This window comes from Physeter macrocephalus, chromosome 17, assembly GCF_002837175.3.
Source record: "Physeter macrocephalus isolate SW-GA chromosome 17, ASM283717v5, whole genome shotgun sequence".
Classification (NCBI taxonomy): Eukaryota; Metazoa; Chordata; class Mammalia; order Artiodactyla; family Physeteridae; genus Physeter; species Physeter macrocephalus.
In genome coordinates this window covers 1979316-2003978 of record NC_041230.1, presented here as the reverse complement: position 1 = coordinate 2003978, position 24663 = coordinate 1979316, and the positions used below count along the sequence as shown (strand labels likewise).

Below are 24663 nucleotides of genomic sequence, written 5' to 3'. Positions count from 1 at the left end.
AAAAAAAAAAAAAAAAAAAAAAAGAATCCGCCTGCAAATTCAGGGGACAAAGGTTCGAGCCCTGATCCGGGAAGATCCCACATGCCGCGGAGCAACTAAGCCCGAGCGCCACAACTACTGAGCCTGCTCTCTAGAGCCCGCGAGCTACAAGTACTGAGCCCGCGAGCCTCAACTACTGAAGCCTGCACACCTAGAGCCCGTGCTCCACAACAAGAGAAGCCACCGCAGTGAGAAGCCCGCCCACCGCAGCAAAGAGTAGCCCTTGCTCGCCGCAACTAGAGAAAGCCCGCGCGCAGCAATGAAGACCCAACGCAAACAAAAATAAATAAAGTGAAAAAAAAATTTTTTTTAAGAATGTTTAAAAAAATTATTAAGTAAAAAAAGAAACAAATCAGCTGTGAGCAAACTTCTTCATCATGAATAGAGAGGCTCTGTTGGAAGGTTTCACATCAATCCAGCCCATCCTTCCTCACTTGCAGAGAATAGTCAAGAGGGCCCTGAGGGAAACAACTCTTTTTTCTTTTAATTAATTAATTAATTAATTTTATTTTTGGCTGTGTTGGGCCTTCGTTGCGGCCCGCGGGCTTTCTCTAGTTGTGGAGAGCGGGGGCTACTCTTTATTAAAGTGAGAATGCTTCTCATTGCGGTGGCTTCTTTTTTTTTTTCCCCCCGTTGCGAAGTACAGGCTCCGGACGCGCAGGCTCAGCAGCCACGGCTCACGGGCCCGGCCGCTCCGCGGCAATGTGGGATCTTCCCAGACCGGGGCACAAACCCGTGTCTCCTGTATCGGCAGGCGGACTCTCAACCACTGCGCCACCAGGGAAGCCCTAAACAAATTTTAAATGTACTATATTCTAAAACCACAAATCATGTATCACGACTTAATCATCCATATCCAAACAACTCACCATCCATCTGCATCCAGTTCCCACCACCTACCTGCACTACTATGTGTTACCATTTCATTCAGTTTACCTGTCTCCCTATTTCTTTCTCTGTCTACGTCTTTTTGCTCCCCTCTGCTCTCCTGCTGTTCCTGCCCTCCGCCCTATTTCCTCCCTCACACCTGGCCTAACCCCACTCTGCGACCTGTTCCCCCTTGTTCCTCTTTCTCCCCCACCTCCGCTCCCTCTCTACCCTCTGGTTACACCTCTTCTAGTCCCCTTAAATTCCGTTCCTCCCCACTCTCCGGCACTTCGGTTGGCGACGCTTCCTTCCTGCTCTCGGTCTTCCTCTGCTCTTCGTGTCACCCTTTGTCCTCTTTCTCTCCCAGCGCCTGTTGCTCTGAAGGCCTTCTTTCCACCTTTTATCCTCTCCCGGACATCCTGTGTGCAGGGCCTCACCACTGCTGCCCTCCCTCCTACCGCTGGTCCAGGCCTCTCGCCACGCTGCTCACCCGGAGATCCGGCTTTTTAAATTTATTTCTCTATTTTATTCGCCCGCTAGTTTCAAGGCTAAATCTATTTCATTTCACTATCTCTTTGCAAGTCCCTCAGCCACCGTCTAAGTTCCCATTGGTTCTCCCTCATTCTTTTCTCCTTCTCAGTTTTTCTATCCCTCTCTCGGTCGCTCTGTCTCTGCTTCTCCTGATTCCCCCGTCGCCCCCATATTTAGAAAGATGGTGAGTGAATAAGATGCCCGCCTACCGCAAGAGACCATTTTCCACCTGAGTTGAACTTGGGACGTCAGGACCTTGGGTGTCCACAAGGCTGGCCCAGGTCACGTCCCCCTACGCGGGGTGAGGGGAAGGGCTGACCAGGAAAGAAGCCTGTGGAGCAGGACCGGCCTGAGGAGACGCGAGGACAGAGGCGCTGGGAGGGAGGGAGGGGGTCTCAGGAGAGGGGCAGGCTCTGCAGAACCCCAGGACCGGGGAGAGGACGCGGCCTGTCCGGGAGCGGGGCTGCCGGCGCTGCCCTCCAGGGGCCGAGAGGGCGAGGCTGGGGGTGGGGTGGAGTGGGGTGGAGGGCGAATCCACCTCGCGGTCAAGGACTTTACAAGGGGAGGCCGAGACAGTTAACAGCTTTTAAGCAGCGAAGTGTTGCGAAAGGTGGTGTTTACCTAGACGGAAGGTATTAAAAACCAAGGGCAAGGACCATCCTCAGAGAAATCTATAACCCGAAGAGAAAAGATTCCCGAAAAGATTCAGACAGGCTAGATCTGAATTTACCTGGGGGTAAATTCAGGGGCGGGTGTGGGGGTTTTAGGTCCGTAGTCACTCACAAGACATTGAGGAGGGAGTAAGAGAGCCCCGCAGCGCAACTTTTCAGCAGAAAGGAGAAACTCACTCTTCGTCGTTAAGACCTTCACGCCCCACTCTCCACTTCCAGGTCCTAAGGAAACTACCAGCGCCGGATTAGAAGCAGGGCTTCCGGGGGGCGGGGCCTGGGCAGAGCGCTTCCGGCGAGGGGCGGGGCGAGGAGAATGCCCAGGTCTGCGGCTGGGAGAGGGAGAAGGAGGGGCAGGGGGCAGGCCCTGGAAGGTGCTTCCCAGTAAGCTCACGTGCTTCCTTTAAGTTACTGTCTGTAACAGTTTTTTTTATTTTGCTTTGATAAGAAGTTAAGAAGTGGATTTATTTAGAGAGAAACATACTCCACAGACAGAAGGTGGGCCATCTCAAAATGGGAGAGGCCTTGGGAGAAACACTCCACAGACTGAGTGTGGGCCCTCTCAGCAGGTGAGAGCAGCCTGGAAATATGGCGTGGTTAGTTTTTATGGGCTGGGTAATTTCATAGGCTAATGCGTGGGAGGATTATTCCAACTATTTCCAGAAGGGGCGGGGATTTCCAGGAATTGGGCCACCGCCCACTTTTTGAGCTTGGATGATTTGCCTCAGAACTGTCACTTAGCTTGCTGTTCTGTTACAATGAGCGTATACTGAGGCTCAAGTCTAGTGGAAGTCGACGCGCTGCCATCTTGGACCTATTTGGTTCTAATCATTTTACGTTGTGTCCTTGGGCTATGTCATTCTTTTAAAGTTTGTGCCCTGCCCCCTTCCCTCCTGTTTCATTCCCCCCTCAGGGGTTCTACTCCCATATTCTTATGGGAAGAAGAGGGCAGATGGTCAGTCTTCTGTAACTACTTCAAGGCTGAGTAGGGGCGTCGACCCTGACAGTCAGGGAGTAAAAATCTCTGGATGCCTGATCTAGGGGCCCCAGGGAGCAGGACAGCTCCTTGTTTTAAGTCAGCATGGGCCGGAATCCTTGCATAGCCATTATCTTGGTGTGACTGTTAGTACAACTTCCATGTTGTTAAAGCACTTTTTGTAACAGCATCAGAGTACAAAAATATCTATAAATGACAAAAGACTTAAAAGGCGTGGTAAAACATCTGATTACAGTGTAATCGATAAAGAAACTTGGTTACAATAACGTACCGAATAATCCTAGTTAAATATTTCTCTAAGTTACCTCAGGGGCCCCTGAGTGAGCCGGAAATCAAAAGAAATTTAATTAAAATTTGATATTGGGGAAGTTTGTCAAAAAGTTTTAAAACACTTGGTCAAGAAAGATCATAGGTCACTGTGAGACAATACTTATTTCTTAACCAACGTTACAAAAGAGCTCAAAAGAAAATACAGATCACTTAAAGGCAAAGAAACTCATACTATCTGACATTAAAAGCAGCATTTCATTTTTTTTTTTTTTTTTTTTTTTTTTTTTTTTGCGGTACGCGGGCCTCTCACTGTTGCGGCCTCTCCCGTTGCGGAGCGCAGGCTCCGGACACGCAGGCTCAGTGGCCATAGCTCACGGGCCCAGCCGCTCCGCGGCATGTGGGATCTTCCCGGACCGGGGCACGAACCCGCGTCGCCCCATCGGCAGGCGGACCCTCAAACACTGCGCCACCAGGGAAGCCCTGCACGGTGGATTTTGACAAAGGAAGGAAACTTTTGGATAGCTAACTATTGCTCCGGTGGAAGGTGCTATAGCCATGGAAGTGGCTGCTCCAATAAGGGCTATCTCACAGGCAGGAGGCCCTGCTCCAGCTGAGGCCCTTATCCCAGGGGAAAGCGCACCCAAGGGTGAGGAGAGAGAGGCCCCCACCATATTCAGGAGCTCCTTCTCTGTACCCCAAGGGTACTTGGGTACCCCAAGTCTTGGACCAGCTAGCACCCACAGTGGCGTAAGTTACCAACTAACTGCCCCTACCTCTGCCTCTGAGAGGAAGTTCCTGATGGAAATCAAGGAAAATAGAAGTCCATGTGCCTTGCTCAATGTCTGATCTAAGTCTGGCAGAAGATAAATTGGGAAGTTTTTCTGAGGACCCTGAACTTTTCACGAAGTTTACCCGGTTAATGCGATCATTTGCTCTCACTTGGGGGGATCTGCAGATTTTACTATCCCGTGCTGCACCCCAGGAGAAAAACAGCGTATAATATTGGCAGCCAGAGCCCAACAGGGCCAGGCACTCACCGGGTGGGGAACAACGCTGTCCCGGAGGCAGATGCACGAGGCATTATCAGGTAAATTCTACTGATAGGGACAGATGAGACCATATGATTGTTCAATAGAGGCTATGAAAAAATCTACAGTGAAACCTGTCAATTATGAAAAAGTGAAAGAAGTCCAACAGGGGTCAGATGGAAATCTGACAGTATTTCAAGAAAAGTTAATAGAAGACTTTAAGAAGTATATAAATGCGGATCCCTCCTCCCCCAAGGCACAGGCCCTTGTGGCTACACATTTCACAGCCCAGCCTGCCCCAGGCATCAGGCGCAAGATTCAGAAAGCGACCGCTGGCCCTCAGGCCCCTATGAGTGATTTGCTCCAATTGGCTTATTCAGTTTTCACTAATAGGGATATGGCCGAAAAGGCTGAACGCACCCAGAGAAATATATACAAAAGACCCAAATGATGGTAGTGGCTTTGTCCACTCAGAGCCCACTGGAGGGGAGGCCGGCCTTCCCAGGCCAATCTGGCTGTGGTGGACCACAAGGCCCATGGGTGCCCAGACAGGACCAGTGTGCCCCGTGTGGACCAAAGGGACACTGGAGGAAGGACTGTGACACGCGCCCTTTCCGAACAGCCAGGGCATTGGAGGAGGGAATGCCCCAGACGCCAGAGAGTGACGGGGGCCTTTGATGGCTTCACAATCAGAACACTGAGGGGGCTCGAGGCTAAAAGTGGCTCTGCCTACAGATACCATGTACATAACTAGTGTCGAGCCTTGGGTGGTCACTAAGCGGGGGGCCATGATAGAATTTCTCATAGACACCGGTGCAGCCCTTTCAGTCTTAACCCAAAGAATGAGAAGCCTTAACAAGCATAAGAAATATGTAACGGGAGTGTCGGGAAAGAGACAGAGGCACACTTTCCAGGAACCCCTTTTGTGCAACAGCAATGGCCGGTCGTTTCTACATTGCTTTCCGTTTGTGCCCGATTGTCCTCTCTCTTTAATGCAAGGGACTTACTAACTAAATTAGGGGCCACCCTGTCTCTCGAGGGACAAGGAAGCCACCCTTATCACCAAATGATATTAACAAAAAACAACAGATTAAATCTATACCTGAGATAAAAGACTCAACAGAGCCTGAAGTACGAAACATTGAGGTTCCGGGCGTAGCTAAAAACAAACAGGTTGAGGCCTTAAGTGATCCTCTTCCAGATTTGGAAACTGTTTGGGAAAAATGGTTTGAATCTTCCAACTTACGGTTACAATCGCTTTTAATGACTCTTCGAATGCTTACTGCTCTATTTATGTCTTTTGCAGACTCATCCTCTGACGCTTAACATCCAAGAGGGCTGAAAGGATGGCACTAACCAGAGTGGCGCTGGCTTGCAGTTCTCCCAACAAGAACAGCCAGTCGGCCAGGGGCTTTATCCCTTCCAGGGGCTTTATCCCTTCCGGGCAGGCCTAGGTCCCCTCTCAGCAGGAAGCAGTTAATGATAGGTTCCTCGCTCCTTGCCTCCATTTTAAGCATAAAAGGGTAAACACCTGGAGAGGGGGATGATAGGGACCGAGTAAAGGGACAAAGTAGGTGATTAAATAGTTAATCCCACTAGGGAATCATAAGTAAAAAGTATGGGAGACCCCTGCAAGTTAATGATCACTCAAGAGAGCAGGCTTGCTTAGCAATAAAACCATGCAACAGAAGCATGAGACACGCCCCCAAACAATAAAACAGTGGTGGCAGGAGACCCACATCCTGCCCAGTGTGCTCAGTAGGTTTTTCAGGATGGGTGGAGGCATATCCCACCCAGACAGAAAAAAAGCCTCTGAAGTGGTGAAAGCCCTCAAGATTATCCCCTGATGTGGACTGCGCAACACCCTTCAGAGCGATAACGGGGCTGCTTTTCTCTTGAGCAACACCCAACAAGTGTCTAAAGCACTGCAAATTAACTGGAAGCTACATTCATCATGGAGACCACAATCAACAGGAGAAACTGAGAAAATGAATCATCCATTTAAAAAGGAGCATTGCTGGGACTTCCCTGGCAGTCCAGTGGTTAAGACTCCGAGCTCCCAACGCAGGGGGCGCGTGTTCGATCCCTGGTTGGGGAACTAAGATCCCACATGCCACGCAGCCAAAAAAAACAAAACAAACAAACAAGACCCTACTCCTGAAAGGCCTAGAGAGCAATGGGTTGGTGAACGCTTAGAAGACAAGGTTGCTCGCTGGACCTGGGAATGAGCATTCCTAGCACCGTGGGACAAATTGGTCACAAAATGCCTCCCAAATGTTGGATGAAATTAAGACCGAAAGGGAAGGGGTTGTAAAATAGAGAATGTTGCCCATCAGCCAGTTCTACAAGATTCAAGACATTAGCCACCGCGGTCACCGACCTGCAGCCACCCTGACAGGAATTCAGGGCAGAGAGCAGGACGAGGCACTCTCTGCTCTGGGAAAACTGGCAGAACCGGCCTTCAGAGAGTCGAGCGTTTTCAGGAGAAATTTTTCTGAACCTGGGTTCTTACATCTTAACCATAGTTAGCAAAGCCCTGAAACCATTAACTAAGCTGCGTGCGCCTCAAGAACAGCAGTAACCTTCCTCCAAGATGGGTGCCTGACTGCCTGCACCCCTTCGCCGACATCAGCTCTACAGCAGCCTCCCCGCTTCCCTCTTCAGCACAGTTCTCACAGCTCTCCAAGGGATTGTCTCCCGGGTTACAGTCCTCAGGTTGGCAAAAATAAATTTTTCACTTCTTTCTTAGATTGACTGTTGATTACTTTTCCGCTGACTACACATTCTCCAGCGGGTGGAATTTCAGACGGAAGAACACTGGGTGTCACACGGCTGGCCCAGGTCACTCCCCGCCCCCCACGCGGGCTGAGGGGAAGGGCTGACTACGAAGGGGAGGCCTTCGAAGCAGCAGGACCGGCCTGAGGAGACGCGAGGACAGAGGCGCTGGGAGGGAGGGAGGGGGTCTCAGGAGAGGGGCGGGCTCTGCAGAACCCCAGGACCGGGGAGAGGACGCGGCCTGTCCGGGAGCGGGGCTGCCGGCGCTGCCCTCCAGGGGCCGAGAGGGCGAGGCTGGGGGTGGGGTGGAGTGGGGTGGAGGGCGAATCCACCTCGCGGTCAAGGACTTTACAAGGGGAGGCCGAGACAGTTAACAGCTTTTAAGCAGCGAAGTGTTGCGAAAGGTGGTGTTTACCTAGACGGAAGGTATTAAAAACCAAGGGCAAGGACCATCCTCAGAGAAATCTATAACCCGAAGAGAAAAGATTCCCGAAAAGATTCAGACAGGCTAGATCTGAATTTACCTGGGGGTAAATTCAGGGGCGGGTGTGGGGGTTTTAGGTCCGTAGTCACTCACAAGACATTGAGGAGGGAGTAAGAGAGCCCCGCAGCGCAACTTTTCAGCAGAAAGGAGAAACTCACTCTTCGTCGTTAAGACCTTCACGCCCCACTCTCCACTTCCAGGTCCTAAGGAAACTACCAGCGCCGGATTAGAAGCAGGGCTTCCGGGGGGCGGGGCCTGGGCAGAGCGCTTCCGGCGAGGGGCGGGGCGAGGAGAATGCCCAGGTCTGCGGCTGGGAGAGGGAGAAGGAGGGGCAGGGGGCAGGCCCTGGAAGGTGCTTCCCAGTAAGCTCACGTGCTTCCTTTAAGTTACTGTCTGTAACAGTTTTTTTTATTTTGCTTTGATAAGAAGTTAAGAAGTGGATTTATTTAGAGAGAAACATACTCCACAGACAGAAGGTGGGCCATCTCAAAATGGGAGAGGCCTTGGGAGAAACACTCCACAGACTGAGTGTGGGCCCTCTCAGCAGGTGAGAGCAGCCTGGAAATATGGCGTGGTTAGTTTTTATGGGCTGGGTAATTTCATAGGCTAATGCGTGGGAGGATTATTCCAACTATTTCCAGAAGGGGCGGGGATTTCCAGGAATTGGGCCACCGCCCACTTTTTGAGCTTGGATGATTTGCCTCAGAACTGTCACTTAGCTTGCTGTTCTGTTACAATGAGCGTATACTGAGGCTCAAGTCTAGTGGAAGTCGACGCGCTGCCATCTTGGACCTATTTGGTTCTAATCATTTTACGTTGTGTCCTTGGGCTATGTCATTCTTTTAAAGTTTGTGCCCTGCCCCCTTCCCTCCTGTTTCATTCCCCCCTCAGGGGTTCTACTCCCATATTCTTATGGGAAGAAGAGGGCAGATGGTCAGTCTTCTGTAACTACTTCAAGGCTGAGTAGGGGCGTCGACCCTGACTGTCAGGGAGTAAAAATCTCTGGATGCCTGATCTAGGGGCCCCAGGGAGCAGGACAGCTCCTTGTTTTAAGTCAGCATGGGCCGGAATCCTTGCATAGCCATTATCTTGGTGTGACTGTTAGTACAACTTCCATGTTGTTAAAGCACTTTTTGTAACAGCATCAGAGTACAAAAATATCTATAAATGACAAAAGACTTAAAAGGCGTGGTAAAACATCTGATTACAGTGTAATCGATAAAGAAACTTGGTTACAATAACGTACCGAATAATCCTAGTTAAATATTTCTCTAAGTTACCTCAGGGGCCCCTGAGTGAGCCGGAAATCAAAAGAAATTTAATTAAAATTTGATATTGGGGAAGTTTGTCAAAAAGTTTTAAAACACTTGGTCAAGAAAGATCATAGGTCACTGTGAGACAATACTTATTTCTTAACCAACGTTACAAAAGAGCTCAAAAGAAAATACAGATCACTTAAAGGCAAAGAAACTCATACTATCTGACATTAAAAGCAGCATTTCAAGAAAACTTTGGAGGGAGAAACCAAATCCAGTCTTCTCCCAGCCCACTCCCAACAAAATCCATTTACCCAACTAAATTTAATCCAGTCTTAGAAAATCCTGATCATGCACAACTCTTTTTTCAGTATTTGTTTTCTCATTCCTCCCACCTTCTTTTGCTGAAAACATACATGTTACTTTCCTTAAAAGTTTTTTTTTTTCACATCGAGTTACTTTTTTGGTTGACAAATTTATAACAGAAGAATAAGGTCTTATTTGACCTCTAGTAAACCTAGGTACAACAGAAGTATTATACTTAACATTTATGACTTTAAAGACATGTCTATATTAATCAAACCAACAAGCTTAAGCCACCTTCAATACCAGAAATCAGTTTAGTACTGAATATTTTCCAGATGACATGAACCTGAAATTCATTCTGGCCAGATTATTTTTTATTTCTGAGTATTTATACAAGCGCTTAATTTTTTAAAAAGCCAATTAAGTAGAGCCCTTTTACGAATTGATTTTTGGCAATACCATGCACCTACAACACATATATACATACATATGAACGTACAACAGTCTAACAGTTTTAAGGAAAACTTACAGTTGTGTGGGCCAGTTACCCTGGAAACTAAGATGTTTCCTCTTAAGATGAAAATGGTTTAAGTAAGGGAATTCCCTGACGGTCCAGTGGTTAGGACTCGGGAATCTCACTGCCTGAGCGCCCGGCGTCAATCCCTGGTCTGGGAACTAAGATCCTGCAAGCTATGCGGAGTGACCCCCCCCCCAAAAAAAAAAACAACAACAACAACTAAAAACAGCATTCAGTGATTTTTTTCCCAACAGGTTGTTGTCATGTCCTGCTAGTGAGACTGAAGCAATTCAGGGTTTTGGGAAGTTTAGTCTCTGAGAGGGGTTAAAATGGGACATTGGTTACATCCGGGAGCATTGGTTGCAAGAATTAATTTAAGCAACTACGAGAAACAAGAACTGGGCTTGTCTCTGTTTTACAAACTAAAATAACACATTAAATTCCCAGAAAGACGGAAAGTAGTGAAACCAGTAAAGTGTTTATTAGGAGGAAAAGGGTACAGTATGTTTGGATAGACACGGGCAGACTCAAGAGAGACAGTCGTGCCCTCGTGGTAGTTTAAGTCACTTACATGGGGAATTTGTTCCGGGTTTCCTTTGGCCAATCATTTTGATTTGGCTCGTTCTGTGTCCGTATTTGGTGTATCTCAGTATCCTCCCACGTGTGCATGTGCATCTGTCAGCCAAGATGGATTCCACCGAACAGGGCTATTGGGGGGCTTCGTTGCTCCGAGGCATGTGGGATCTTCCAGGACCAGGGCTCGAACCTATGTCCCCTGCATTGGCAGGCGGATTCTTCATCACTGCACCACCAGGAAAGTCCTGCAACATTTTCTAATGTCATGTGGTCCTCTTGGATCAAATGTCCAAAACCTTTTGATATCTTTGACAAAATTCCCCAAAATCAGGATGTGAACGAAGACTTTTGACATTGAAAAAACTCGGGGCTCTTTTAGAGGTCCCCTGAAATATCTTGAAGGATTTGTTCTTTACCTGGTAAAATGTCAAACGAATAAGGCTTTTAATATGTTAAATTTCAGGGGAGCTTTGTCAAATAAAAAAGAAAAACTAAATCTTTTAACCTTATATTTTTATAGGAATATATTAACAGAAGTGTTCCAAAATTGTATGAAATTCCTGAAATTCTAAGATGCCCTGATATAATGTTATCAGTCCTAATTTTACAATTTATGTCACAGAAATAAGCAGATCGGTTTGTTAATCCCATTATAATGATCTCTCATTAGGTCTTTAATAATAAACATTTTCAGGAGGGAGGGACAAATTGGGAGATTGGGATTCACATGTACACATTACTGTACACAAAATAGATAACTAATAAGAGCCTGCTGTAGAGCACAGGAAACTCTACTCAGTACTCTGTAATGGCCTATATGGGAAAAGAATCTTAAAAAAAAAAAAGGGGGATATATGTATATGTGTAACTGATTCACTTTTCTGTACACCTGAAATGAGCCCATTTTGTAAATCAAGAATACTCCAATAAAAATTAAAAATAATAAACATTTTCAAGACTTTTTATAATTTATAGACAGCTGTTGCTTTACCCTGATGCTTTTGCAAATGTGTTTCCTCTTCAGAGAAATTCAATGAAATGATTCTGACGGGCACTCGGAAATACAGTTCTTGTAACTTGAAGATCATAACAATGAAGTGGGTTCATTAGGAGTCTGTTTTCTTTGTAACACGATACCTGGTGCAACTAACTACCTCCTGCTTCATTTGATCCAGGACTGATAAAGTAAAACTTAAATCAGTATTTTAAAGACCTAAAAATAATAATGCTCTGTAGAGCACTGTTTTCTTAATACATTCCCAGGAGATGAAAACAAATATCACACTCTACAGCCCTAAGATGTGTACTGGAAAAGACACTTCCAAATGTACTCTCTGCAGGCTCACTGGAAGGGACCCTATCTGATAACTGTCGACTAAACTTTGTAATGCCAAACTCCAGGGAGTACACTTCTGGATCCACATGGTGCACCTAAAGAAGACACTCAACCCCAGCTGGACCTCCACACCATCTGACAACCTGACGATAAAGCTCATGAAAATCAGAAGCAGATGATGTCTGAGGCTGATGGCTTATCCCAAGCTATCAAGACCAGGCTTGTATAACTTCCTTTCAATGCAATCTCTTAGCTTGTTTTCTCCTTCCCTTCCATAGAAGGACAATGCCTTCGTCCATATTCCCCAATCACTTGTAAAATGGGAAGCCTGTCTGATTGCTAGATTTGCCATCAGAAATCTCAGTCCATCCAAGGAGGAATGACCCTTTGGTTCACCCTACATGTCACTGGGGTTCCAGGTGCTGTTTTCTGTCCAAAGTGTTCCACTGGCCCATTTTATGGAGTTAAGGTGCTCAGCCTATCTGAACTCTTCCTTGCTTCAATTTGATACAGCCCTGGGACAGGGAAACAAGACCTTTTGAATATTTTCATGAAAAGTTTTGTCGAACTGCCAGTGCAAGTCAGGTCATCTAAAAACTTAACGAGGTATCTATATATCTAGGTAACCTCTGTGTGTAAGAACACAATATCTGAGCCTCGGTTCAGTAGCGCTGATGCCTCTATACAATTGAATGAATCCATAGATACTATCACTTATGTGGGGGACCTAGAGGTTACACCTTCATGGGTGTAAGTTTCGCGAATGACTTCTATGCCTGGGCAATTCATTGCCTTGATACCCGGAGGATACAAGGACACAGTGCTAGCTGTGTTCACTGTCCTATTCACTTTATTTTTTTTTTAATTTTAAAAATTATTTATTTATTTATTTTGGCTGCACCGGGACTTAGTTGCGGCACGCGGGATCTGAGTTGTGGCACGTGGGATCTTAGTTGTGGCACACGTGCGGGATCTAGTTCCCCAACCAGGGGTCGAACCCGGCCGCCTGCATTGGGAGGTTGGAGTCTTAACCACTGGACCGCCAGGGAAGTCCCACGAAGTGTATATTCTTCAATGTTTAAGGACACATCATACTATATCCTTGTGGTTTTCACATTTTTTAATCGTTATTAGTTTGTATCTGTTTCATAATGATATCACAGGGAGACCTATGTCAAAATCTTCCTGTGACTTAGGAAATTTCCTTTTTTTCTTGTGAATATGTTCATTTTGATAATTATATAAGCAACAAAACTCCCCATTAAAAATTGGATTCGTGACTTAGCCTTATAATCAGATTCTCCTCTATTGTTCTGTGTTTAATGAAATGTTCCACCACTGACTCATTTCCCTGCTTGGAATCATGGAAGTCCACACTGAAACGTCTTTTTTGCCAACATGGCTAGTTTGAAATTTTCCATAACACAGGGTAATCTTTCTAATAAACATCCCAAAATTTATTCCAGTCACTGAAACTTTTAAAAATGTTATGTTTTGGGGTTCCCTGGTGGCTCAGTGGTTGGGAGTCCGCCTGCCGATGCAGGGGACGCGGGTTCGTGCCCCGGTCCGGGAAGATCCCACATGCCGTGGAGCGGCTGGGCCCGTGAGCCATGGCCGCTGGCTGGGCCTGTGCATCCAGAGCCTGTGCTCCGCAATGGGACAGGTCGCGGCAGTGAGAGGCCCGCGTACCACAAAAAAAAAAAAAAAAAAAAGTTGTGTTTTCATATGTATGCGACACCAGGCCATTCTGCTCATTTTGACTGAAAATATTTTAAATATGCTAAAATCCCTATGTAAACATCATGTTTCAATTGATTGCCATTTCTCTATGGATGAAATCTTCCACCTGTAGGGATGTAGGAAAACATACTTTGTAGTAAATGTTTAATGACAGATATTGCCATAAAAATACTGAGGTAGAAATGAAGTTATTGCATAGTTGATAATCTAGTTTTACTTTCTTTAGGGTTCATATTAAAGAGAATATACCTTCCCACTAAATGCCCTTAGAAATATGGCAAAGTTAATTATTCCTTAGATGAAAATAAATCCCAGTGTCTTCTGAATACTATATATTTTACAGGCTCATAAGAGAACTTTCAGCAATAGAACACAAACAGCTAAAATACATTACAGTTTAAAAATCAAAGGTAAATTTCTAATTACTCTCATAATGAACATATAGTGAATTTGAAATTGCATTATATTTAGTTATTGTTGACTTAAGTATATTATGATGTAAACAAGTTTTTCTCAAAGCTATTTGAAGGTAATTCAGCACAAGTGTGGAATAGGATAAGCGTTTTGCAAAATAAGGCAGTTCTCATCAAAAGAAAAAAATTTTGTCTCTTATTGCCCTTCCTCCTTTTATTTTATCTATATGAAATGATGGATGCTAATTAAACATATTGTGGTAATCATTTCACAATATAGGCAAGTCAGACTATTTTGCTTTACACCTTAAACATATAGTGATGTATGTAATTGTATAAAGAGTTGTTTATACAACTCACTGTGTAAAGACTTGGTTTTAAAACGGCAAATAGTTAAAACACGTTAGCAAAAAGAAAGAACAAGACAATTTATAACAATTTTGGAAACGTTTTGCTCTTTTTGAAGTAATGGTTACTGACCTAAATTATCACTTGCCTTAGTCCTCCAGTCTCAGACCCTACGTCTGGTCCCTGAGTCTCTGGAACTGAGCAGATTGTTGAATTTGGCCTTTGGAGTGAAAGGGGAATAGAAACGGAGAACCTATTCTGCAGGGTGTCAGTATGAAATAGCCCATTCGACCCAGGGAGAGTTTTGTATTTCTCATTCTAGTGTGTAATACAGAGACAAGTTCAGTTCTTATTTCCTTCTGCTAAAATTAATTCGAATTGCACAAAATGTTCCTGGAGCCAACCACTGCCCCATGCCCACCAGTAAACCGTGTTCAACTTCTTTATAGGAAACATCTTAGTTTCCGACATAACTGGCCCCCACAGTCGTAAGCTTTAACTTAAAATTTTTACAGCCTGCAACTTGAAACAAGCTCGTCAAGTACAGGGAGGCACCTTCCGGGCCCTCCCCCTTCCCAGCCCTCCCGCGTTCCCTTCCCGGACCGGGTTCCCCTCACCGCCCCTCAAACCCGGCCGTAGCTCTCCGTCCAGGCCCCGCCCCGGCCGGTCGGCCTCTTCACAAGGCGCATGCGCGGTTCTCTACGGCCCTGGAAATGGAATTCTTGGAACGAAGTAGCAATGCAGAGCGTTTCTCCTTGCTGGTTGAAATCTGTGCTTCGCGGTGCCTTTACTCCATCCTCAGGGTTTTGGAGTCACTGCGGTCTTTTAATTCCCACTCCCGCCCCTCCTCCCCACGTAAATCCAGACGTCACTGTTACAGATCGCGGACCGTGTCCCTTTGGGTTTCAAATTTCTCTGACGCCAGTACCGAAGCCCTTGCCTTTTCTGCTTTCGGTCCACGTAGAAACCGCCTTTCGGGACATTTTCCTTTTTGAAACCCTTTAGTACCTCCGCATTTGGCAAAACTGGTTCTATGGCCTTGCCTTTTTGTGAGGGGAGTGAGAAATTAGGGGAATACATGGCTATGCGTGAGAAGCTAGTAGAGTGAGGAAATTCAGTAGACTGGAATGGTCTCCATCATACATAACGAGCAAAGTATAAATTTGATATATATATATAGCACTTGTTGTAAAAAATACACCTAAAAATAATATGAAAGGTATCTTATTTATTTATTTATTTTTGGCTGCACCGGGTCTTCGTTGCTGCTCGTGGGCTTTCTCTAGGTCTTCGTTGCTGCTCGTGGGCTTTCTCTAGTTGCGGTGAGCGGGCTTCTCATTGCAGTGGCTTCTCTTGTTGTGGAGCACGGGCTCTAAGCACGCGGGCTCAGTAGTTGTGGCTCGCGGGCTCTAGAGCGCAGGCTCATCGGCCATGGTTCATGGGCCCAGCCGCTCCGCGGCATGTGGGATCTTCCCGGACCGGGGCACGAACCCGCGTCCCCTGCATCGACAGGCGGATTCTCAACCACTGCGCCACCAGGGAAGCCCCAAGTTATCTTTTAAAAAATATATTTATTTGGCTGCGTTGGTTCTGGATCTTTAGTTGCAGCATACACATGGGATCTCGTTCCCTGACCAAGGATACAACCCGGACCCGCTGCATTGGGAGCGTGGAGTCTTAGCCACTGGACCGTTAGGGAAGTCCCAGGTATCTTTATTTATTTAGTTAGTTAGTTAGTTATTTTGCGGTACTCGGGACTCTCATTGCTGTGGCCTCTCCCGTTGCGGAGCACAGGCTCCGGACGCACAGGCTCAGCGGCCATGGCTCACGGGCCCAGCCGCTCCGCGGCATGTGGGATCTTCCCGGACTGGGGCACGAACCCGCGTCTCCTGCATCGGCAGGCGCACTCTCAACCACTGCGCCACCAGGGAAGCCCTATTTTTTTTAAATAAATTTATTTTTGGCTGCATTGGGTCTTTGTTGCTGCGCCCAGGCTTTCTGTAGTTGCTGCAAGCAGGGGCTACTCTTAGTTGCGGTGTGCCGCCTTCTCATTGCGGTGGCTTCTCTTGTTGTGGAGCACGGGCTCTAGGTGTGCGGGCTTCAGTTGTGGCACATGGGCTCAGTAGTTGTGGCTCGCGGCTCTAGAGCACAGGCCAGGCTCAGTAGTTGTGGTGCATGAGCTCAGTAGTTGTGGCTTGCGGGCTCTAGAGCACAGGCTCAGTAGCTGTGGCACACGGGCTTAGTTGCTCCGCGGCATGTGGGATCTTCCCAGGCCAGGGCTCCAACCCGCGTCTCCTGCATTGCCAGGCAAATTGTTAACCACTGAGCCACCAGGGAAGAGGGAAGTCCCAGGTATCTTATTAAAAAAAGGAAATATGGGACTTGCCTGGCAGTCCAGTGGTTAAGAGTCTGCGCTTCCACTGCAGGGCAGCGGGTTGGATCCCTGGTTGGCGAACTAAGATCTTAAATGCAGTGTGGCTCAGTCAAAAAATATATATATATATGTATATATGCTTGGGAATTCCCTGGCGGGCCCTGAGGTTTCACTGCGGAGGGCCAGGGTTCAATCCCTGGTTGGGGAAATATGATTCTGCAAGCCGCAAGGTGCGGTCAAAAAAAAAAAAATGATGCTTGAGAACGGATTGTAATGTGGATACTTGTAGTACATATATTTAATATAATTTTGATGTTTGGGAGTCAATATTTTGTATGTGGACAGTGAAAAAAGAAAATTAAAAATGATAATATAAGAATCATTTCATGTCCAGAAACATATAGCTTTCTGAATTCCTTGTCAGTCCACTGGTTAGGATTCCAAGCCTTCACTGCCGAGGGCCCCGGGTTCAACCCCTGGTCGGGGAACTAAGATCCTGCAAGCCCTGCTACCAGGCCAAAAAAAGAAACATAAGTTTCAAATAACATTTTAAAGGGGAGTTCCCTGGCGGTTCAGTGGTTGGGACTCTGCATTTCCACTGCAGGGGGCACGGGTTTGATCCCTGGTCAGGGAACTGGGATCCCACAAGCTGTGCAGTGGGGCCAATAGGATTGTTTTTAAATGAATGATTAAACAAATAAATAATAAAATTAAAAAGTAGCATTTTAAGTGCCTACCCTCAGTTGAATATATTCTGTAGTTTCAAGGAAATCTTATTTAATTCTCTATTCCTCTATAGGAAATACTTAAGGTAGCTTCTCCAATTCTGATCATCCCTCAGATATAACAGGTATGTTAATATCACATAGTAGTTTAATATTAAATTAAATGTGGAGTTACCAATACACTAAAAGTCTAAGGGCTCATTTCATTTCTTTGCTTGGCTTTTTAGCCCTCAGTGTGAACTTCCTGTTTGTGGTGGGAGTGAAGTATTAACTGAGCTCATGTAGTTCTGAGGCTTCCTTCCTCAGGTGAAGGCAGTACCATGTAACTGGGCAATTCTAGTAAGGTTATTTTACAAATATTCAATGATAAACCAGTTGGAAGTGTTAAAACTGAAAACCTGTAGTCAACCCAGTGTAGTTAGACAAAGAAAGTAATATATTTGTAGTTGAATCAAAATTAAATGGACAGGGGTTTCCCTGGTGGCACAGTGGTTGAGAGTTCGCCTGCCGATGCAGGGGACGCGGGTTCGTGCCCCGGTCCGGGAAGATCCCACATGCCGTGGAGCGGCTGGGCCCGTGAGCCATGGCCGCTGAGCCTGCGCGTCCGGAGCCTGTGCTCCGCAATGGAAGAGACCACAGCAGTGAGAGGCCCACGTACCTCCAAAAAAAAAAAAATTAAATGGACATTCTAACGGAAAGAGGCAATATATGAGAGACAATGAGTTCTCACCTATAACCTTGACTTTGGGAGGTTAAGGTGGGCATGAAAAAAGAAAAGGTCATTGAAAATGTACCAGTCACCTTTTTACACGTTTTGCTATGTAACAAGTATTCCTGAATTTTCAATGTCTTACAACAAACATTTATTTCTTCCTCATATCATATGTATCATTATTCACCTCTTGCTTGTTTGTATAATTTGATTCTGTCATTCAGCCTAAAATTTCAGTCTATCCAAGACCCTTCTTGCAGTAGAGAGAAGACAGGGTTATACGAAACAAAAGATTTGAAAGCTTCCATTTAAACTTGAAACGTGCCTTTCTACTCACACCAAATTGGTCCAGGAACTCAAAAAGCCAAGCTTGCATAAAATGGGCAAGGAAGTGCAATCTTCTCAAGTGAAAGAAAGGGTTGCCTAAGTCAAGTGGCCAAGACTGATATCAAAGGGCAGACATGTATGATCTCACAGAAGGGTGATAAATGACTGTATATAATATTAGTATATATGATAACTGCAGCTTTTCTCAGAAATGATTTTTCCCTCCTTTGTTCACACTAAACAAAACTACTGATTATTAGATAAAATAGGGAATATCACTACAGAACATGCAGACAAGAAAAGGATAGAAATGAACTATTACAAAAACTCTACACAATAATACTTAAAAACTAAGATGAAATGGACTGATTCCATGAAACGAGTAACCTAAAACAAATCACCAATGTGAAACAGATTATCTGAATAACTACCTTGAATTACAAAGTAAATTTTAAATTTCAAAACCCCTACTACCCAAGAAAGAAATCTGCAAGCTGAGATGGTGACTGTGAGATCCTAGATAAACTACTCCACAATATGGCTGTTTCAGCATCTATTTGGTGTAGTCTAGTGGCCTGCTGGGGCCGTGAACTGACACCAGCCTTTCCTTTGACAGCACATCCTAGGTTAACAGCCCAGAGTCACAGGGATATGACTCCCTGGACTGCCCTCGTGACAACCACACTTCCCCATCACCACCCCGCCTTCCCCTGGTTCTTCTTTAAATCTGGCTCCCCTTCCCCCACTGAAGCTTAGTAATTCCTATTCTTTCTGGTTTGAATTCACCAATCCCATTTAAACAGCCTATCCACGGACCCTAAAGGTTTACGCCCCAGGTCCGGACCCATGCTCTCTGCCTAGAACCTACCTGGACTTCTTACATGTTCCCTCCAGCTTACCTTGTAGCTCCTCCAGAATCTGAGAGTAATAAACGTCTCCATTTCACTTTCTCTTGCGGTCTTTTGTGGAGTTGTTGCCTAACTTTCAACACTCAGGGGCTCAACTTTACAAAAGGTAATTTAACAAAGTCACAACGATGGCATTCAACAATTCTATCAAATTTATAAAGAAGAATAACCAGTAATTCCATACGATTTCTTTTTTAATTTTTAAATGGGCCCGTGAGCCGTGGCCGCTGGGCCTGCGCGTCCGGAGCCTGTGCTCCGCAACGGGAGAGGCCACAACAGTGAGAGGCCCACGTACCTCCAAAAAAAAAAAAAATTAAATGGACATTCTAACGGAAAGAGGCAATATATGAGAGACAATGAGTTCTCACCTATAACCTTGACTTTGGGAGGTTAAGGTGGGCATGAAAAAAGAAAAGGTCATTGAAAATGTACCAGTCACCTTTTTACACGTTTTGCTATGTAACAAGTATTCCTGAATTTTCAATGTCTTACAACAAACATTTATTTCTTCCTCATATCATATGTATCATTATTCACCTCTTGCTTGTTTGTATAATTTGATTCTGTCATTCAGCCTAAAATTTCAGTCTATCCAAGACCCTTCTTGCAGTAGAGAGAAGACAGGGTTATACGAAACAAAAGATTTGAAAGCTTCCATTTAAACTTGAAACGTGCCTTTCTACTCACACCAAATTGGTCCAGGAACTCAAAAAGCCAAGCTTGCATAAAATGGGCAAGGAAGTGCAATCTTCTCAAGTGAAAGAAAGGGTTGCCTAAGTCAAGTGGCCAAGACTGATATCAAAGGGCAGACATGTATGATCTCACAGAAGGGTGATAAATGACTGTATATAATATTAGTATATATGATAACTGCAGCTTTTCTCAGAAATGATTTTTCCCTCCTTTGTTCACACTAAACAAAACTACTGATTATTAGATAAAATAGGGAATATCACTACAGAACATGCAGACAAGAAAAGGATAGAAATGAACTATTACAAAAACTCTACACAATAATACTTAAAAACTAAAATGAAATGGACTGATTCCATGAAACGAGTAACCTAAAACAAATCACCAATGTGAAACAGATTATCTGAAAAACTACCTTGAGTTACAAAGTAAATTTTAAATTTCAAAACCCCTACTACCCAAGAAAGAAATCTGCAAGCTGAGATGGTGACTGTGAGATCCTAGATAAACTACTCCACAATATGGCTGTTTCAGCATCTATTTGGTGTAGTCTAGTGGCCTGCTGGGGCCGTGAACTGACACCAGCCTTTCCTTTGACAGCACATCCTAGGTTAACAGCCCAGAGTCACAGGGATATGACTCCCTGGACTGCCCTCGTGACAACCACACTTCCCCATCACCACCCCGCCTTCCCCTGGTTCTTCTTTAAATCTGGCTCCCCTTCCCCCACTGAAGCTTAGTAATTCCTATTCTTTCTGGTTTGAATTCACCAATCCCATTTAAACAGCCTATCCACGGACCCTAAAGGTTTACGCCCCAGGTCCGGACCCATGCTCTCTGCCTAGAACCTACCTGGACTTCTTACATGTTCCCTCCAGCTTACCTTGTAGCTCCTCCAGAATCTGAGAGTAATAAACGTCTCCATTTCACTTTCTCTTGCGGTCTTTTGTGGAGTTGTTGCCTAACTTTCAACACTCAGGGGCTCAACTTTACAAAAGGTAATTTAACAAAGTCACAACGATGGCATTCAACAATTCTATCAAATTTATAAAGAAGAATAACCAGTAATTCCATACGATTTCTTTTTTAATTTTTAAACTTTTATTGGAGTACAGTTGATTTACAATGTTGTTTCAGGTGTACAGCAAAGTGAATCAGTTCTACATATATCCACTTTTTGTTTTGTTTTTTCAGATTCTTTTCCCATATAGGCCATCAGAGTATGGAGTAGAGTTCCCTGTGCTATACAGCAGGCTATAAAATTTCTTTTTAAGACAAGAAAAGGAGGGAGTACTTGTAATCTCAATTTATAAGGCCAGTATTACTAGGATAAAAAACTAGACAGTTAATAGAAAAAAAGAGAAAGTAAACAAAATGACCAATTAAATCCCACATGAAGATTCAAAAATTCACCATAAAATATTACTAACAGAAATGAATCACAGACAGAAATAATTCACATTAAAGATAATATAGGGGCTTCCCTGGTGGCACAGTGGTTGAGAGTCCGCCTGCCGATGCAGGGGACGCGGGTTCGTGCCCCGGTCCGGGAGGATCCCATGTGCCATGGAGCGGCTGGGCCCGTGAGCCATGGCCGCTGAGCCTGCGCGTCCGAAGCCTGTGGTCTGCAACGGGAGAGGCCGCAACAGTGAGAGGCCCGCGTAACGCACAAAAAAAAAAAAAAAAAAAAGATAATATAAATCAGGGAATTCCGTGGCAGTCCAGGGGTTAGGACTCGTCACTTTTGCTGCCGGGGCCCGGGTTCAATCCCTGGTTGGCGAACTAAGATCCCACAAGCCACATGGTACAGCCTAAATAAATAAATACATAATAATAATAATAATAAAGATCACTTATCAAAGAAAAATACATTATTCTTGGTTGGGAACAAATTCTATGTGGAGGATACTGGGTGTCAGTTGACATACTAAACGTAGCACAAATGTTATTTTCTCTGCAAGATCTTCTGGTTCTGAATGTGAACATATCAACAGGAAAGGGCAACACAGCTTCCAGACACTTGGGAATGGAGATTCTCTCCCTGTCACAAACAATAATTAGAATTCTGCAGTCTATCTCATTCATCCTTATAATTTCTTTCACTTCACTGCATGTTTGTTCAACTCCACACACTTGATTTTCAAGCATCTGACCATAGCCAACTCCCACAAGAGAGATTTCATGTCACCATTTTGCCATTCCAGTTTTTTCACTGAACTAAAGCCCTAAAGTAACAGTTTTTCTTCATATTTATAACGCACCTACTTTGTACCTGTCATTGCCTTATGGGCATTATCATGTCACAGAAGTCCCAAAACAACCCACTAATTTACATATCCCATGCTATAAAACAGGAGAAATATGTGACAGAAAAAATTATCGCTAAGGAAACAATTCAAAACATTTTTTATTACAGTAGAAAACAACGTAACACATTGTGTACTAGCATAATTTGAAACTCAAATTTTAATAGCATTTAGAAAATTGCTCTTTGAGTAAATTGCTTAGTTATATTATCTAATAAACATTTCCAAACATTAATTTTATTAAACTAAGGTAAAAATATCTCTGACAAGTTATCCAAATAGTATTTTACAAGCATTTTCAAGAACCATATTGAACAATGGAATGTATGTGTGCTGCAGGAAAAGAAATATAAGAAATTATTAGCATGAAGAAAAGTATGTTCTTGCCAAGTTCTTGCCAAGTCAAGAACTCAGGAATTTCAAGAGTAAGCATTCAGTGTTTGTTTTGTTTTCTTTTCTTTTTGGGTGAAGTAGAGAAGAACAGCTTTATTGCTCTGCCAGGCAAAGGGGCCACAGCAGGCTAATGCCCTCAAAACTGTGTCCCAACCGGGAGTGGGTAGTGAGTTTTACAGTAATGGTTCAGAGAGGGTGTGATCAGCTCGTGGACACTCTTGATTGGTTGGTGGTGAGGTAAGTGGGAGTCAACATCCTCAACCTTCTCCTTCCCACCAGTCTGGGGTGTACGTGCTTGTGGGTAGCACACGGTTAATTTCTCCCACCTGGTGGGGGTTTCAGTATCTGGTCTCTGGACTCACTGAGCCGCAGGTTCTTTGTGTCTCAGCGCAGAAGGAATTCAGCGAGAGGTGAGGTGACAGGCAAGAAGTAGACATTAATATGGGACACTTGTGAGGGATACAAGTGGGTAGGCGAGGGGGCTCTGCCTCAGTGTTTTATTAAAGAGTCTGACTCCATTTTTTCTTTTCTTTTTTTTTTTTTTTTGGCTGCACCATGCGGCTTGTGGGATCTTAGTTCTCCAACCAGGAATTGAACCCAGGCCCTCGGCAGTGAGAGCACAGAGTTCTAACCACTGGACTGCCAGGGAATTCCCCTGACTCCATTTTTTGATGTTTGACTATTGACACCTCTTAATCCTCAGGAAAACCTCTTCTTATTCAGCCTATCTGGACAAACGGATAAAAAAGCCTAAGGGCTCCTTCCTTTGGGAGAAACTGAACATTCAAACTTAAGCTTATCCTCCACCAAGCCTCACCCAGTAATTAAATTTTCCTCTAATCTTAACTGCTCTCCCTTCAATTCCCAAGAATGAGTCTAATTTCTCATTAAACATAGATGCAAACACCACCAATTCACATGCAGTGGAGGAAGTGACCAACTTCTCTGATACATCGTTCCTAGCAGCCTGTCACTCTCCTCTCACGGCAAGTCCAGTCCCTTAATGTCCTTACTGCTCTGTTCATGGTCATCTGGTAGAGCATTCTGTCCTATAACCCACAGTGACCTATCCATGGACCCCGAACAAAACAAGCATGATGAGTCAAGGCAGTTTTCTATTATTCTCTGCTCCTCCCTGTTGCTAATTCACAACTATTGAATTTGGTAATGCAGGGTCCTTGTTTTTCCAGGGAACATGGATGTGAATGAACCACACCTAATGAAGTTGGCCCCCTTATGTTACTGATTCCTTCCCAGAGACAATCATCAAAGGCCTGTAGTGAAGGCATAAGATCAACAGACTTCAAACTTCAGGTTGAAAGGCATAAATAGTAATGTGGCTTTTTCAATAAAATTCAATTAATAGAATATTTACAGTGAAAATAATTGGCCATTTACACGTTATTCTTCCTGTCACATACATACCATTTCACAATTTTTAACATACTGTGACTTGTAATGATTCTAAGGTACAGAACAATCTCACATTAATCCTGGAGAAATACTTATTCCTAGTATAGATTCTCTGATATGTAGGCTGATTTAAGAATGGCGCAAAAAATTTACCTAATTCATTACATTTGTAAGGATTATCCCTCATATGAGTTCTGTGGTGAAACCTCAGGACGCATCGTTTCATCAAATTCTTTCCATGTTCAGTAAATCTCTATAGTTTCTGACCTGTATGCCTTTTATCATTACACTAAAGGTGTAGATACCTGATGAAAACTTTTACAACATTCATTACAATTGAAACGTTGCTCTCCAAACTAAATCCTCTGTGTTTCAGAAACTTCATCTTTAGGTACAAGCCTTAGCACACATATTAGCTCGTGCGGTTCCTCTCAAAGATATATACTGAGAAGTCTGGTGAATTGTGCAGCCAGGATAAAGCCTCTGCTCATACATTTGTAGTGTTTCTCTTCAATGGACTCTGCACTGTTGCCAAATACTTGAACTCAAGGTACAGATTTTACCACACTAGTTGCGTTAGTAAGGGATAGTTCCAGTACCTTCCCATCTTGTGATTTTTGCGTAAAATCCTTACCACACACATAATTATTTGAGTGGTTTC

General features: G+C 44.6%; 1 protein-coding gene across 1 annotated transcript in view; it reads right to left on the bottom strand.

Moving 5' to 3' along the window:
* Positions 1 to 24663, bottom strand: part of LOC102989806 (zinc finger protein 83-like) — a 60479-nt gene that overhangs the window by 33237 nt on the left and 2579 nt on the right. Inside the window, exon 2 of the mRNA XM_028478271.1 lies at positions 24095 to 24234. Coding sequence (XP_028334072.1) covers positions 24095 to 24234 — 140 coding nt within the window. The remainder of the gene's footprint in view (positions 1 to 24094; positions 24235 to 24663) is intronic.